Raw genomic sequence first — 15,208 nt, 5'->3', positions numbered from 1 at the left:
AAGCTTTTCTGATAGCTTTCTGATGGCTTTTAAATTAAGTTATAAAACCCCCAGCTATACTAAAATATTAGTTGCCATAATGATATGCTTGATATATTTGAGTTGGATTCGATGATAGCGTCTGGGAGTCCCCGAAATGTGTTCCAGAGCTGTTAACATTTACAGAACGTGCTGCTGTTAAGCCTCTGTTAACGACTTCGGCATTATTGTTTAGCATTAAATCGTAGTTCAGTTTGCTTCTTGGCCATATTTGCCATGTAATTACACCAACTACATAATGAACCGCCCATGTTGACCTTTTGGCAAATGCAGTTAAACGCCTGACTGCGCCAACAGTGAGCAGCAGGCGCCGGAGACGACGAAGGCAAAGGCAATGGCAAAGGCGTCACTAGTCAACGGTCTGGCGTGGGCTTAAGACTACAAAGTTTGCGTGCTGCAGCAGCCATCTGCAGATTCAGAAGTGGCTGTGTTCTCTGCCTGGTCTGGGGCTGGACTACGCTGCCACTGCGACGAATGTCATTTGCAAATGGCTCGGGGCATAATTTATGCATGCAGCCAGTTTGCGACGCTGACGCTCACGACAACCATGATGCTGATGGGTGATGGTGGCTGGTGCTGGTGCTGGCGATGATGACGCGACTGGCAGTATTTGGCGCTGGCTATTAAAGCAGGCTTGTTGGAGGAGAGAGAGCTGGTAGTTGGTAGTTGGTAGCAGGTAGCAGTTGGGTGGGTTGCCTATGCATATTCAGTGCCATAATCCCAACGGTATTTCATGCTAAATGCTTACTCACTTCGCGCCAAGCAGCGACGCCAACAGCAGCGACGATGGCGCAGAAACCCGTTTTTCCAGTAATGACCTTCAATGTTTTTATTATCACAATCACAACAGACCAACTACCGCTCCAGCACCACCACAGAGCAGAGCTCAACCGTGGGCTGCTCCATGGTTCATGCATTTAATTCAAAGTTGCTGAAATTCCGTTGAATTCTACTACTTGTACGCGTGTACAACAAAAAAGTTACTATACTTACTCTCATGTATGTGCTTCCTGAACATGCGTGGCAATCAAGTAAGTTGTTAGAGATTTATATCCGTAACTCGTTTGGGCATTAGTTAGTTTCGGTGCTACACTTTTCGGGCCGAGTTCTTTCATTAGAAAAGCCATCGAAATTGTATCTAGTTATCCAACGGCAACGGGAAGATAACAAGAGAGATGGCGGAGAGTAGAGCCATTTAAATAAATACAAAGCAATTTGGCCCAAGGCCTTTAACTGTAACCGATCCAAAGCCCAGCACCGCGGTAATTAATTACATATGACTGGCTCACTGACTGACTGACTGACTGACTGACGGACTGACTCGCTCATATGCCTCAAGTGGCTTATAGACAACAAAGCGCCCAACATGCGTTTGTTCTTTACGGATAAATCAGAACCGGTAAAGCGGCCACCGCAAAATCGAATGCCTGGTAATTAAAAGCTGCCAGCCACCCCGACATGTCCGAACTCTCTGCATGTTTTTGCATGTATGGGCAGTAGTTTGAAAAAGTTAATTAAAAGCCGTGCTTAAACGCAACTGATAATGTGTATGCAGTAATTGCACTTGACAACAGATACGAGTACTAGTTGGCTGTGTGGGCCATGAGTGTGCAAAAAGTGTCCAGTGGTGGCGGCTCAAAAGGGGTCTCGAGTCTACAAATGACATTGGGAAAAGAAACAGCTTCACGCCATAAACAGAGCATAATTATAACCTTAATTTGGCTTCATTTACAAGCCAAGTATTAGACATAAGACATACAGATTCCCCATTGAGGCATACAGTAATAAAAGTAAACAAATTATTGCCATTACTTTTCCTAACTACATAATACTCACATAAAGAAAATGAGAAATTTGAAGAATAGCAGTCAACACCAGTTGAACAAAATACGTAGAAAGTACATAACATTTGTAAACGACTATGACTACAAAATGTGCCTATATAAAAATATATTCCCTGAGTAATAATAACTAACGGCTTAACGACCTACAGCAAAGTCTTCTTATTCGAATTGCGTTTGTAATATAACTGCAGAGCCATAAAAACAAGCTCGTCATTCTTTTTAAAGCAAAAGCAGGCACCTATTGACATTTTTGCGACTTTACATTATTGATTTTGCTTTTTTAAATTTTCATATACAACTTGTGCAGCTTTATTGTTTAGCAGCTTTCGCACTTCTTTAATTGAAGTTCTTGTTGTTGTAGCTGAGTAATTTGAAATGGTTCTTTCTAATCACAACTTTACACACCCTTTTCATTAAGACGTTTTTTGTTATTCACGAAAAACACTTCGTGCCACTTGTGGTCTTAACCCAGTTTCCATAGTCCAAGCTGCCACATCATAATCATTGTTGAAATGCCAAATAAAATTCAAATATCATTATTTGTTCAAATGCCACAACAGCAAATAGTACCTCACTGGCTCTGCCACACGGGTACACGTATCTGTGTCTGCAGGGTGTGTGTGTGTGTGTTTGCGGAGTTGCTCCGCAGCCCCTGCACTTAATGTGTCAAACAAATAGCACAGATTGCCATGAAAATGCAAATTTTTGTGCCAATGCATTTGCATGATTGGCGACCAGGTCTGGTCAGTACCGAGATCGGTATCGGAATCAAAAAGTGCCGGCCCCCCTCTTCGATGCCACCATTTAAAATGTTGACTACGGCAATTGACATAAAAATTAGTTTTATAAGCCACAAGAACAAGTGCCAGTCATAAAAACTACTTCGCACTTGGCACTTGGTACTTGGCACGTTAACCTTGATGAACAGTTTTTAGTGCACGATATAAAAACCATTCTACATACTCCATACTCAGTACACAAGCATATAAATATACTTGGGTAGCATGCATTCATACATATGCATGCATATGAAAGCAGAGCTCAAGTGCATAAACTGGTCGTCTTGGATGGTAACAGCAACTTGGTCAACAGCACAGGCAACTGAACGCCAAGAGAATACGCTATTTATGCGACTCGACTCTCGACTGGCAACGAACGGAGAGTCGATTAAATGCCAAAATGCCAACACTTTGATTTGTGCGCCAAAAGTGCATAAGCCACATATACACTGGAGGAAAAAGTGGGAGGAAACTAATAGTGAACTGACACAAAATAATAGAGTAATAATTAGTTGCTGACATCATTGTCTTACTTTTTTTTTCTCATTTAGAAAGCTAGTGTGAACTTTCTGAAGTGATCGATTCCAAAAAGAAATTTAATCTCTTAGCTTTTGTTTTGTAATATTCGTTTGAAAATTGAGAACATAATTAGGCATTACAAGCTACAGAGAGAGTCTAAGCCATTTGTGGGCTTGTTGAAATCCATCCATTACTATTGTACGTAAATCTATTAAATTATTTCACAACTTAAAGATATACTTTTTTTGCGAATCGGCTTGCAACTTATGCCGTAATACTTACAACAGTTTGACATTCATAAACAAGTGGGGACTCTTGTAGAGTTTTCGAACCGATTGTCTACTCAGGAACTTACTCCACAATATTTATTTAGAGAACATTATTTTAGACTTTATTATTATATTACAATAATTCAGAAACAAATTACAATTCCTAGGAGTTTGGCACACTCTTCTAGCCTTATATATTGCTGCTTAAAAGTGCCACAAATATTTGAACAAAGCAAAGTGCATTTTCTGAGCTGGATGCCTTACTACTTGTATATTACTGTCCAATAAAACAATATAGAGAACGAGATGATCTTTTAAAATAGCATAGATGTATGTTCTTTTTGGATACCATATCATTTTATTTAGAAAAACTATTAGAGCCAAATGCTATTTTCCAAGTTGTTTAATCGTGGAACTGCAGCCTTGCTAGTACCTCCCCTCACTCTTTGTTAAATTGAAGATTCGGAAGTGCTATTATAAGCAACTTTTTTCTTAGTGCAGCTGCTCACATGACTGACGGCGCAATGACGCATTGGCCCCCGATTCAGAGTCATGTATGTTCCTACTTAATGCCAATTGAACGAGCAGCTCGTAAAAGAAATACAAAAATTGCAGGGACGCTGTCGGGAGTTTTGGCGATGCCGAGCATGAAATGCGAGCTCTACGTGCATCGAATTCGGGTCATTTGGATTTTGATTTGGATTTGGGCAGTGGCTGTGAAACACGAGGCAGGTCGATGCATTTGGCGCCAACTCAGTTGGCTCTGCCTGGCTGGGTGTGTGGGCAGGTTCAAAATTTTGTAATTTGATTTTGAGTTACGCGCACATTTCTGACCATTATGGCTCATTGCACGAGCTGGTCGGCCATTGAACTGTGCATTTTTGGTTGTTGTTATTATTGTTGTAATTGCTGAAGACATGCCCATTAATTTGTATCATGTATTGCTTAATTTCTTGCAGAACGACGACGACTTTAAGGCGTGCTGCGAGGAAAGTTTAACGAGGTAAGAGCAGAGAAAAAGTGCAGAGAAATGCCTCCAGCCAATGAGCCCTAGCTGGTAGTTTTATTGTAATTTGTTTCACACAGAACGCAAAAATGCGTAACAAAACACTTGGCACTTCACATGCGAGCGAGTGAAGCATTGCATGCCTCTCGATTAGCTAAGCACTGCCCCCTTGTCTATAATTTGCAACATGTTGCAAATACAAAACAAAGCCAGAGTGTAAGTGCAATCGAAAGCAACTGTGGCAATTGAAGACCTGCAACTCAACATGTAAAACACTTGTAATTTGAGGCGTCTAAACAATGTGTATTTGTGGTCGTTGCAGAGCTGGGGGCGGTGGCTTTCAAGCCGCCAGGCTATGTGGCAAGACCAGGAAGAAATGGCAACTGCAGTTGCAATTGACTGGAAATGGCATGCAAAGATTGCAAAAGTTTTAATGTGTAGATACTTGTACAAGTATGTACTAAAGTACATCCATGTATGTACGATTCAACCTAAACAGCCCAGTGTTTTCTTTTCAACATGGTTAATTATTATAAAATTTAATTGGCCACACATTAAATAATGTTGAACGTGTGTTAAGTGACGCAGAAATTATGCGCAATGGCAATGAACTCAATCTTGAATGGGAGAATAGCTGCGTGGGAGAGGGGAAGGGGGGATTGGCGAAGCTAACTGAAATGCTTTCGCTGTTGAGATAGAAACTTTTCTGGCCAACTTGAAAGTTGTGTGCTACCAAGAAGTTTCTTTGACGAGGGAGGTCTGAAAAAGTTGTGCCAAATGATTGACAAGCATTGTAGGAGGTCGATATTTGTGAGACAAGTTCCATTAGATATCGAAAGGGAAATATAAAGTAAATTATACATATATGCAGCCATTAAGTTGGCACTCACTATTTATTTCCTTAGTAGAATATTCGTTAATTTTGGTTTTCTGTACAAGTAGGCCCTCAAAAAGCCAATGTATAATCGTATAAATCTTTATTTAAGAAAAGAATTTCTTTTTATTGGTGAAAATTTATGTCTTAACTATTATACTGAACCCAGTTTGTCATCCTATTTAAATGTTAAGCTCAAGACGGAAGCTCTTTGCTTCGAGAGGAAATAGGAATAAAAAAACAATAAATTTAAGCACGAACGAATGTAATATGGATTATGGCATTGGACTCCTATCAAAAAATATCAGAGCATCAGATAGGCGATGGATAGGTACTTCCTTATATTTTTTATTGATTTGTAAACACCATTATACTTTGGTTTGAGCCATTGCAGGCAAGCAGGCCAATGAAATATTACAGTCAACAACTTTGTTATGAAATTGTATTTTATTTAAACAATAAACTGTGACACTACTTTAAGGCCCCCCTCGCATTCAATTTGATTTCTTACCCGCATTGTTTAGAGCAAAAAAAAAAAAAAGCATGGAAAGTAAACAGAAACTCAATGGCCACAATTCAAAAGATTTTCAGCAAGAGAAACAACAAATTGCTGGTTGAATTGAAACATTTAGTCCAAAATTTGCTTTCGAGTGAAAGATGGTGGCCACAACAATACAAACTTTCCATTTCAAACAAAATACAAGCCCACTCGTACCTACATACTTTTTGAGATACACGTGCAACAAAACAAAGGCCAAATAATTTTATCTAGGTTTTCAGCTCCATCCATCTTGATTTCTTTTCTAATGTTGTAGCGAAATGCGTAGAACATATACATAGTATTTCGAGTTTGTCCAAAAATAATTGCCCTGGGTTATATAAACAGTTTAAGTTGTGGATACAAGCACGTGGCTTCACCCACGCCCAGCTAAACAGATACTCGTACTACTTAAAAAACAACTTGACAACAATCTGTATGGCATGTTGCTGCTGCTGCTGCTGCTGCTATTGTTGTTGTTGTAATTGTAATCTCCCGTGACATGTCGCACACGTGCAGCATTGTCGCCGCTCATGCCCATCGAGTTGGCGGCAACAAGTTGCCACCTACTTGGGTCTGCCACTGCCACTACCTACCACTGCAAGCGATTTGGAGCGCAGATTTGTGGCGCGTGTTTTATGTGGCGGAACTGCTAATTAATTGATGTTGCCCACTGAGAAGGCAAAGCCACATTACACGTATGAGGTGTGAAAATGTTGGCCATGCTCGCTTAAATGCACACGAGTATTGCAGGGATTCCCTTCTAATGGTGAGCGGGCATGCTAAACGCTGGCAAATTTTATGCAGTGTAAGGTCGCAGCTGCTGCATACACCATTATTCATATTCAGATGCAACCCGACAGATTTTTAGGCAGGTTCCGAGCACATGCAACGCGTTACAGTGGCACCACAAAGAAATACAAAGTCCTTTCACTCTCTTCGAAAACATTAGCAATGACTGATAATCAGAATTGAGCTCGATAGATGAAAAATAATCATTTCTATCATTTTTGAAAGCGAGAACTGTAAGAATTTTTAATAATAATTTTTGATTAATAATATTCAAAAAGAAGTATGTGCAGCAATCTTTGAGTTGTAAGAATGTGTGAGTGCCTACAACAAACTAATATTATACTTATATATCGGTTCTATATTAAGATGGTTGGTGCGATCAATTTCTTTTGAATCGCTTCGTATCCTTCTTCAATTCGGGCCAGCCAATAAGTCAGAACCTACACTCTACGCAAGCCATAGCGAATTCTTGCTGCTTGTGTATACTGAAGGTTTGTTTCCCCGTCTGTTCTTAAAAGATATATCTGAATAAATAATTGCCTTTTTTGGCAGATTTTACGTTCGCACATATATACTTTTATAGCCAGTTGTGAATTTTCTGCAAGTAATTACAGAATTGTATGGTGTATTTATATTGCTGCCTATCGGAATATTGAAAGAAATGCTTTTAAGCTATGCAATATTTAAGAAAAGTTACTTTGAAGGAGCATAAATGATTTAAATTTTAAAAAGAACAAAATCAGAGAATGGGTAAGCAATGAAAAAGCTTGTTGCCTAAAAATCTCCTTTACACTTACACTTTGCTTTGAAAAGCCAACCTGGATGAAGAATTGGCGAAACCATTATAACATCATGGCACTAAAAGGCTCTTCCATATTGAAAACTTCGACTTTGGTGCCACTGTACTAGTTCACCCTGATTGACAAGCTAAAAAATTATATTTATGGGTAGAAACGACGTGACTGGGGAGAAAAAACGAACGCCGTTGCTGTGGGGAGGATGACAACATGGCAGAGTCGCGACGGCAGCATCTGCTCTAAGCGGAGGGGTATGTTGACAATATGTTGAATTTAATGAAGAAAAATGTCACTCATTTTTATTGCTGCAAAAGGCAGACAACATTGTTGTTGTTGTGGTGTTGTTGCTATAGCTGTTGTCGCCGTTTAGGCGACTTGCTGTGCACCATTTATTTCCTTTTTGCATATTTTTTCTGCATACATTAAAATTGCATTAAAGCAAATTACATAAAATATTACGAAAAATAAAAATGGAAATGAAACTCAAACTGAAAACTGCCTTGCAATGCAATTTTCTGTCTCCCAGTGCTTGTGAAAGCAAAAGGCGACAAGAAAAATGCGACCAAAATGAGTTGATGGTGTTGTTGTTGCAGTTGTTACTGTACGCGTATATGTAACGGTAGCAGAAATTGTCTAATTGTTGCTGTTTTATATAGCTCTTTGCCATAATTGTGGTTTGCCGCACAAACTGCTATTGCTGCTGTTGTTGCTTCTGTACAAACGCAAACGATAATAATAGGAGTTCGGCAATGATGCGAGGTGATAAGCAGTTAAGAGCACAGTTGCGGCCTGTCAACCTGGCCAATACCAGCTACTGGCCATTACAACAACAGCAACAGCAACAACATGCCTTCACTTCGCATATCGCCGCTTCAAATTGTTGCTGTCAATTGAGGTTTTCGTTTTCTCTCTCTCTCTCTCTCTCTCTCTCTATCTAGCGTGCTCAACAACAACACCAAATGTTGTTTTTGCAATTTTTGTGTCTGCTCTGCTGTTGTTGTTGTTGTAATTTTTGGAGCAGGCGACAGTTGGATTACAGTGAAAGTTAGCGACCATTTCGTGACACAAAGTACAGGTAATTAATGCCAATTAAATGTGAAGCTGGCAAAGAAAATAAAACCCGCAAAAGCACGCGGACTAACATTTTGGGGCGTGCCGACAACAACACAACAACACAACAACAAGAACAACGACAACAACTCAATTGTCAGCAAAGCGAGTGGCCGCCCAACTTTACTTTCAAATGTTGCACAAATTAATTAAAAAAGAACGAGTTTAAATTATCATCGACATCATGAAAATCGAATTCCATGAGCCACAGTGTGAGAAATACAGAAAAGTTTAAACTTTTAGACCAAAGCTTAATCAATTTTAGCATAAGCATCTGTGCTATGAGATTTGTAGTAAATGAAATAAAATGGCATGTACTGTAAAGTACTGGATGTAGATCACTATTATAATAGCACAAAAGAAGTACTATGGAAAAAAAAGTTCTTCAAATAATAGTTGTTAATAATAGTAGTTAGTAGTAGATAGTAGAAGCAGTGAACGTATAAACACTAGGAGTGTAGTAGTATTAACAGTTCCATTAGTTGAAGTAGTAACAATATTAATATAGTAATATTAGTAATCGTTGTAGTAATAATAGAAGCGTTTGTAGTGGAGTAGTATTAATAGTATTCCAAGTAGTAGTATTAGCAGTAGCAATCGTAGTATTAGTAAAAGTAGTAGTAGTATTGTTATTACTCTAAGTAGTATTGGTATATAAATAGTGTTCCAAGTATTGGTAGTAGTAGTATTAATAGTATTCTAAGTAGTAGTAGTAGTAATCGTTGAACTTGTATTAATAGTATTTTAAGTAGTAGTAGTAATCGTTGTAGTAGTATTAATAGTAATTTAAGTAGTAGTAGTAATCGTTGTAGTAGTATTAATAGTATTTTAAGTAGTAGTAGTAATAGTAGTAGTAGTAGTAGTAGTAGTAGTAGTAGTAGTAGTAGTAGTAGTAGTAGTAGTAGTAGTAGTAGTAGTAGTAGTAGTAGTAGTAGTAGTAGTAGTAGTAGTAGTAGTAGTAGTAGTAGTAGTAGTAGTAGTAGTAGTAGTAGTAGTAATAGTAGTAGTAGTAGTAGTATGTAGAAGTAGTAGTAATAGAAGTATTAAAAGTGTTAATAGTTGCTGTAGTAACAGTATTAGCGGTACCACCAATAGCAGTAGCAGTGAGTACATAGCAGCATCAGTATTATAGTGCTTCTAGCACCATGCTAGTGGCGAACGAAGAGCTGTTTCGAGCAGTACAAGTTGCTCCAATTGTAGTCTAATAGTGCTGCGATAAGGAGAGGCTATGTCCATCGGCTACTTTCACTTCTTAATCTGCTAGCAAATGCGGATAAAATATATAAAAGATAATCTGCTAGCAACGGAGGTTAGTATAAGAATTTCTAAGGTGTGTGCAAGCTAGGCTTTAGTGCGCAATTAAATTGCGGAAAAATCTTTTCACCACCTCAATAAGAGAAGAATTTTGAAAGTATTATTTTTTTTTTTGGAATTCCTTCCACTGTGCAACGTTGAGTTCAAAGCACAGACAAATGGCTGGCAAGCAACGGCTTTAAATTGATTTAATTTCTCACGAGCCCAGACTGAATGTCAGTTGTTGTTATTGTTGCCTGCCTTGTTGACTGACTGGTTGACTGCTTGACTGGTTGACTGGTTGATGGCTTGGCTGTTGCTTCAATTAAACATTTCACCCACAAGATTTGTCCGCAGGTCGCTTGCACTCGCTTTCTTTCTATGCAAAAGACAAAAGAAAAGTGCAAGTCGCCAACGGCTGCCACTGCAACATGTGTGTGGTAACTGCAAGTACAACAACAACAACAACAATGTTATTTATTATTATTTAATTTAAAGTTTATTGTTGCTGTTGCCCGCCAGCCACAGGTTCATTGTCCAAAAAGCTTCCAAGCTGCATAAAATGATAAGGAAAAAATAAAATAAAACAATGTTGCAGCGTCTGCAATGCAAATTGATTTCTGCATCGCTTCCACATTCACTTGCCTCTTTGCGATGTTAATTGCACGTTTGTTTGCCGCTGTCAACACTCTGCACACTGTTTCATTTTCTTTTCTTTTTTTGTTTGCATCTCCCATTTCGTTGGCTCGTCTTCCATTGAACTTTGAACTTGGCCAACGTGCGACACGATGCGATGTGACGGCTTACGGACTTTCTTTTGTTGCCAGCAGCTGACACCAAGTAACAACAACAACAACAACAATGACAACAGCAACATGTTGCTGAGCACCTAAGTGCGCCTTTTGTCTTTTGAGTGGCAGGCACTTTTTGCACATTAGCCCGTTGGCATTGAAGAAGGCTTACATGTTGCGTATACGTAACGTGGGCCACAACGCCTGGACTTTAGTTAGCCGTTAGTTTCTGACTGGCAGCTGCCAATAAGCATTGCGTGCGGTTAAAGCCCAATTTGTTGACCACAGCCTCAGATCTGTTTGGGGTTACATAAGGTTTAGGTTTGTCAGCACGGCTATAATTTGTGGCAATTGCCAAACATTGAGCAATACAGCGCCCAGCCTCTGGGCCTACAAATTATTTCTGGCACAGGAGAAATTTGCAAAATCTCAGTGACTAACTTCAAACTTTTGGCTTACTGTATTTAGTAGATAATTGAAACATAAGTACTTATAAGTAAATCCTATTGCTTAGATAATAGCCGTCTACAAAACCAATATCATTCAAGGCTTAATAGATTGTTAATATAACCAAGCCCATAAGACTATTCATCAAATAAACTAATTGTAGTAGACCCATAGCTTTATTGCTCGATCAGTATTTCATCTCAAAATTTTCGATTTTAGGAATACAAAACGCAAATCCAACAAACAGATTTAAATATAGAATAAAGATTTTTTTTTAAAAGAATACAAAACTGAGTAAAATACAATTTTGTTTACTACCCAAGATCTTGAGCAAGATAGAATCAGTAATAATAAGCAACAAGGTCCCCGAAAAACATAAGAAAGATATATGGCAAGATTTTTAAAAATTCTTTTCATAACATCGACTCATAACTAAGGTATTCATTTTTGCAACAAATTAACCGCTTCGAACATTTTTGAAATATTTGCGTATTTTTGTATGAAATAAGGCAAAATACATTTGGTTGCTGACTTAGATAGACTTGATAGAAAGTGCAAAAACACCTGTTTTCAACTGTTGTTAGTTAATTGCATTGTTAATTTACACATTCATAGCGCCATAGTAAGCATTTCATATGGTAGCTAATGGATGTAATGTGCTCCATTCATCGCACAATCTCGACTCAGCCGGCAAGTGTCACGTCGCGACGCGTCGTTCGAATGCAACACAGCTGTTGACCTTTGGCATAAAAGTGCATACGTGTATACGCCCGAATCGCAGTCTGAGAAATGCCAAAGCACCCAAACAGCATTATGTGCGCTCAGACCCTCAAATTATTTTTTTCTACTCACTATGTACACAGATATTTTCTGAGCTGCTTACCTAAATTGGTAACTTGTTCTTTTTTGAGGCGGTTGCTGTGGTATTCTGTGAGTCAGTGAGCATGTGTGTGTGTGTGTGTGTGATTTAATATTCTTTATGAGCTTTGTTTTTGTTACTATTTTGCGACTAATTGTGCAATAAAAAGCAAAGAGCCAGGCCCGAAGGCAATCAGTTCTAAGTGCTGTGCATTCATATTTCACAGCTCAGCTGCGGAGCTTATTGTTTGGCAGTTTAAATTTGCAAATTCAAACGACAAAGCCACATACTCGTACATACTCGCTGGGACCAAAAATTGCCAGACAGACGCACAATAAGCCACAACAGCTGGTGTTGCCGCTGGTGTGTTATACTTGTAGTGGTAGTTGTTGTTGTTGTTGTAGTTGTTGGTTGTGTCAGTTGGTGCTTTGCTTGCTTTGGGCGGCCATTATGCGACTTCTAGGTAAGACTCTGCCATTCTGTCCCGCTGTCCACCAGCTGGTTTGGCAAGTTTTCAGTGAATGCAAACAAAATACAAAGCAAACAATTGCTGGATGTTAGCTTTCTAGCTTGACTTTGTCTGCCCATTGCCCGGCACTTGCGTTCTCAATTGGTCGCCGGCAGGAAACTAAATCAAAATTTAGTTAACTATAGAAATAGTTTTTGTGAGCGGTAGAAATATTTCAATCGCTGTGCTTTGAAACGATTATTTAAGATCTTTTAATTTTGAAAAACAAAACAGTTCTAGGCTCAGCATTAAGTTTCAGAAGTTATTTTTTTTTTTTTAATTTTGATATGGAACTAAAAGTTTTGGCTATTGAAGTTACTATACTGAGGAATATTCCTAGAACTAGATGCACTATTTATTCGTTCTATATCTTCAGAAATTGTACATATGTATTGAGACAACAGTTAATAGAATTTTTTGTCATCTCTGTCAGCTAGAATTTATTGTGTTTCTATTCGATTTTTTAAACTACAAGTATTTCGAACTCTAAGATATTACGGAAGAAATAGTGAGGTATCTAACATTGAGCTTTTTCCTTTTTTCAATTCCTCAAATTTGAAGTACCTACGTTTTAAGAATTTCATTTGAAAATGAAAAAGATAAGTAAGTGTACTGTTACCATATTTTACTTCTGCTTGTCGCCACTAGCTGACTAATCCAATCAATTATTCATTCACTATCTACACACTGCCCAAGTACTTAACCAGCTGTAGTGTGGATTAAAATATTAAAAGACTTTGAAAATTCATAGCAAATTCTTGATCGTATATGAAAGATCGACATATAGCTTAAAATGTTCTAAACAACCAAATATTATGCATATGTATTTACATACCTCGACCAATCTAGTCAAGAACTCGAATGCCCTTAGATTATAATAGTTCATATAAAAAGAAAAGTTACAGTAAAGCTAACTTTGCACAGACAGTAGATCTTACAACTTCGAAAAAGTATCCATTAAAGTATCCAAATCAAATAAATGAATATATATATTTCTATGAGTACCGATTGGACAAACGTAAGACAATTGTGCATAGGCTTCCTCAATTCGCACTCTTGCAGGGCAAACGACTTTTAAGCCAAATTACGAGGCAGCTTATTTTGGCACTGGCATTTGTTGGCTGACAGCAATTTTATCGATCTTTGAGCTGGCCGCAATGTCCACATGGCGTATGAGTCATGCGACCAAAGCGCCAACTATTTGTACAGGTTGACAGTCAACAAATGGCGCTTGTAAATGGGCTACAGAGTGCCGAGCCAATTGCAAAACGTTGCAAATATTGTGACCAAAAAGAAAAGCCAGACCAACAGTACAAGTATCCCACGCAACAGGTTTTTCGAGCTAAGTTTCCCGTTCGGTTACTTTTTTATGCTATTTTGGGTGACCGGTGGCCACAAAGGAGAACTTTTTGGAGAATTTCTATGCAACATAAAATTTATTAAGAACTAGTGTTTCCGGCTTGCGTTGCTACGCCACTGAATTGCTTTTTAATATTTCGGACGTCATCTCTTTCCCAATACGTCCTTCGCTTTCTATCGCTTCGATTACGTCCTACTGTCCTCCTCTATGGCTCTAGGCGTAGATGCCCTTTCGCAAAGATCTTGCAAACGTTATTCGCGTTCATCGGCATTTTCAGCTGCATTTTTTTTGAATTCGATTTTACAATTTCATTTATTTACGAATGAAACACTGAGGAACAGAGTAAAAAGTTACTGCCAAACATATTAAAATGAGCAGAAATAAGCCAGAAAACGATGGTTGATTGCGTCGACGCATCGCCACGAAACTTCACAGGTTGACCCACGAGACTATTTTGAATATTGCCGCAAAATTTTATCAACATCGGTTGAGCGGTATCGGAGTCTATACGGAACATACATATATACATCTAATTCTTTTTTTTTACACGATTTTGATATAACACGGTTGGAAAATTAAAATTTGCATATATATATATCTTTAGAGATAAGGAACCAATAACCTATTTTTGCATATGGTCAATGACTTCTAGATTATAACTAATGACTATATAGAATAGATGTACCTTTGTCATAATTTGTGTCCTTGATCTGTCTTTGTTTTGTAGGCATTTATCATACTTGTATAGGTGGGCTCTTCACAGTTCTTGTCACTCCTGGATTCTCGTTTAACTTACGGTTAGTTTGTAATCACTGGTTCTCAAGAAGGCTTCAACTACATTTCGGTTTTTAAAAATGAATATTGCACAATAGCCATATACACTTCGAAACCTGAAAAATGAGCAGTACGAATGTAGAATATTCACATTATATGCCCTTAAAATGTACATACCAGCTAAGGGGCAAAATATTGCAAAGAACTTCAAAATAGCCGCTCTCATAACTGTTGTTGTGTTAACCCATTTTGGATAGTTATGCTTATCCGTTGTTCCAACTTAAAATTGTATAATATGATTGAAAAATATTCCTCTCAAATGTCTCTAAAATTGTACGAGTACTTACCAACTATATGAAAAACCACCAAATGTAGAAATGAAACTCCCACAACCACATATGTAACTACTATAGATAGAATGACCAGTGCTTTGATGATCTGAAGGACACAGATTGATAAATGGTTAGTACGACTGCTCTTACCCAAAAATGTGCATTCACCTTGAAGATGCCAATTAACAAAGAAATGGGGCCTACTAAGCAAATTATATGCAGGACACCCGATATGACATCGTACGTTCCCACATCAGGGTCTTCTCCTGCTTGAATT

General features: G+C 38.3%; 2 protein-coding genes across 5 annotated transcripts in view; one reads left to right on the top strand and one right to left on the bottom strand.

Annotated features, from left to right (window-relative positions):
* LOC115620519 (serine-rich adhesin for platelets) overlaps nucleotides 1-15,208 on the top strand; it is a 63,556-nt gene that overhangs the window by 26,185 nt on the left and 22,163 nt on the right. Inside the window, exon 3 of the mRNA XM_030513785.1 lies at nucleotides 4,410-4,453. The gene's annotated coding sequence lies outside the window, so the exon portion shown is untranslated. The remainder of the gene's footprint in view (nucleotides 1-4,409; nucleotides 4,454-15,208) is intronic.
* The window catches only part of LOC115620521, a 41,544-nt gene that overhangs the window by 26,107 nt on the left and 229 nt on the right, over nucleotides 1-15,208 (bottom strand). The window contains exons 2-6 of one of the 4 annotated variants that reach the window (XR_003995223.1): nucleotides 15,100-15,197; nucleotides 14,947-15,037; nucleotides 14,777-14,878; nucleotides 14,511-14,715; nucleotides 14,124-14,155 (exon numbers count right to left, since the gene is read on the bottom strand). Coding sequence is in view for 1 of the 4 variants with exons in the window: in XM_030513786.1 (XP_030369646.1) it covers nucleotides 14,660-14,715; nucleotides 14,777-14,878; nucleotides 14,947-15,037; nucleotides 15,100-15,197 (347 nt within the window). In the remaining 3 variants the exon portion in view is untranslated. The other 3 variants (XR_003995224.1, XR_003995225.1, XM_030513786.1) reach the window with 3 other exon arrangements.

Source organism: Scaptodrosophila lebanonensis, unplaced genomic scaffold, assembly GCF_003285725.1.
Source record: "Scaptodrosophila lebanonensis strain 11010-0011.00,11010-0021.00 unplaced genomic scaffold, SlebRS2 tig00000024-arrow-pilon, whole genome shotgun sequence".
Classification (NCBI taxonomy): Eukaryota; Metazoa; Arthropoda; class Insecta; order Diptera; family Drosophilidae; genus Scaptodrosophila; species Scaptodrosophila lebanonensis.
The sequence above is the reverse complement of the archived record's forward strand: the minus strand, read 5'-3'. Positions and strand labels throughout refer to the sequence as shown.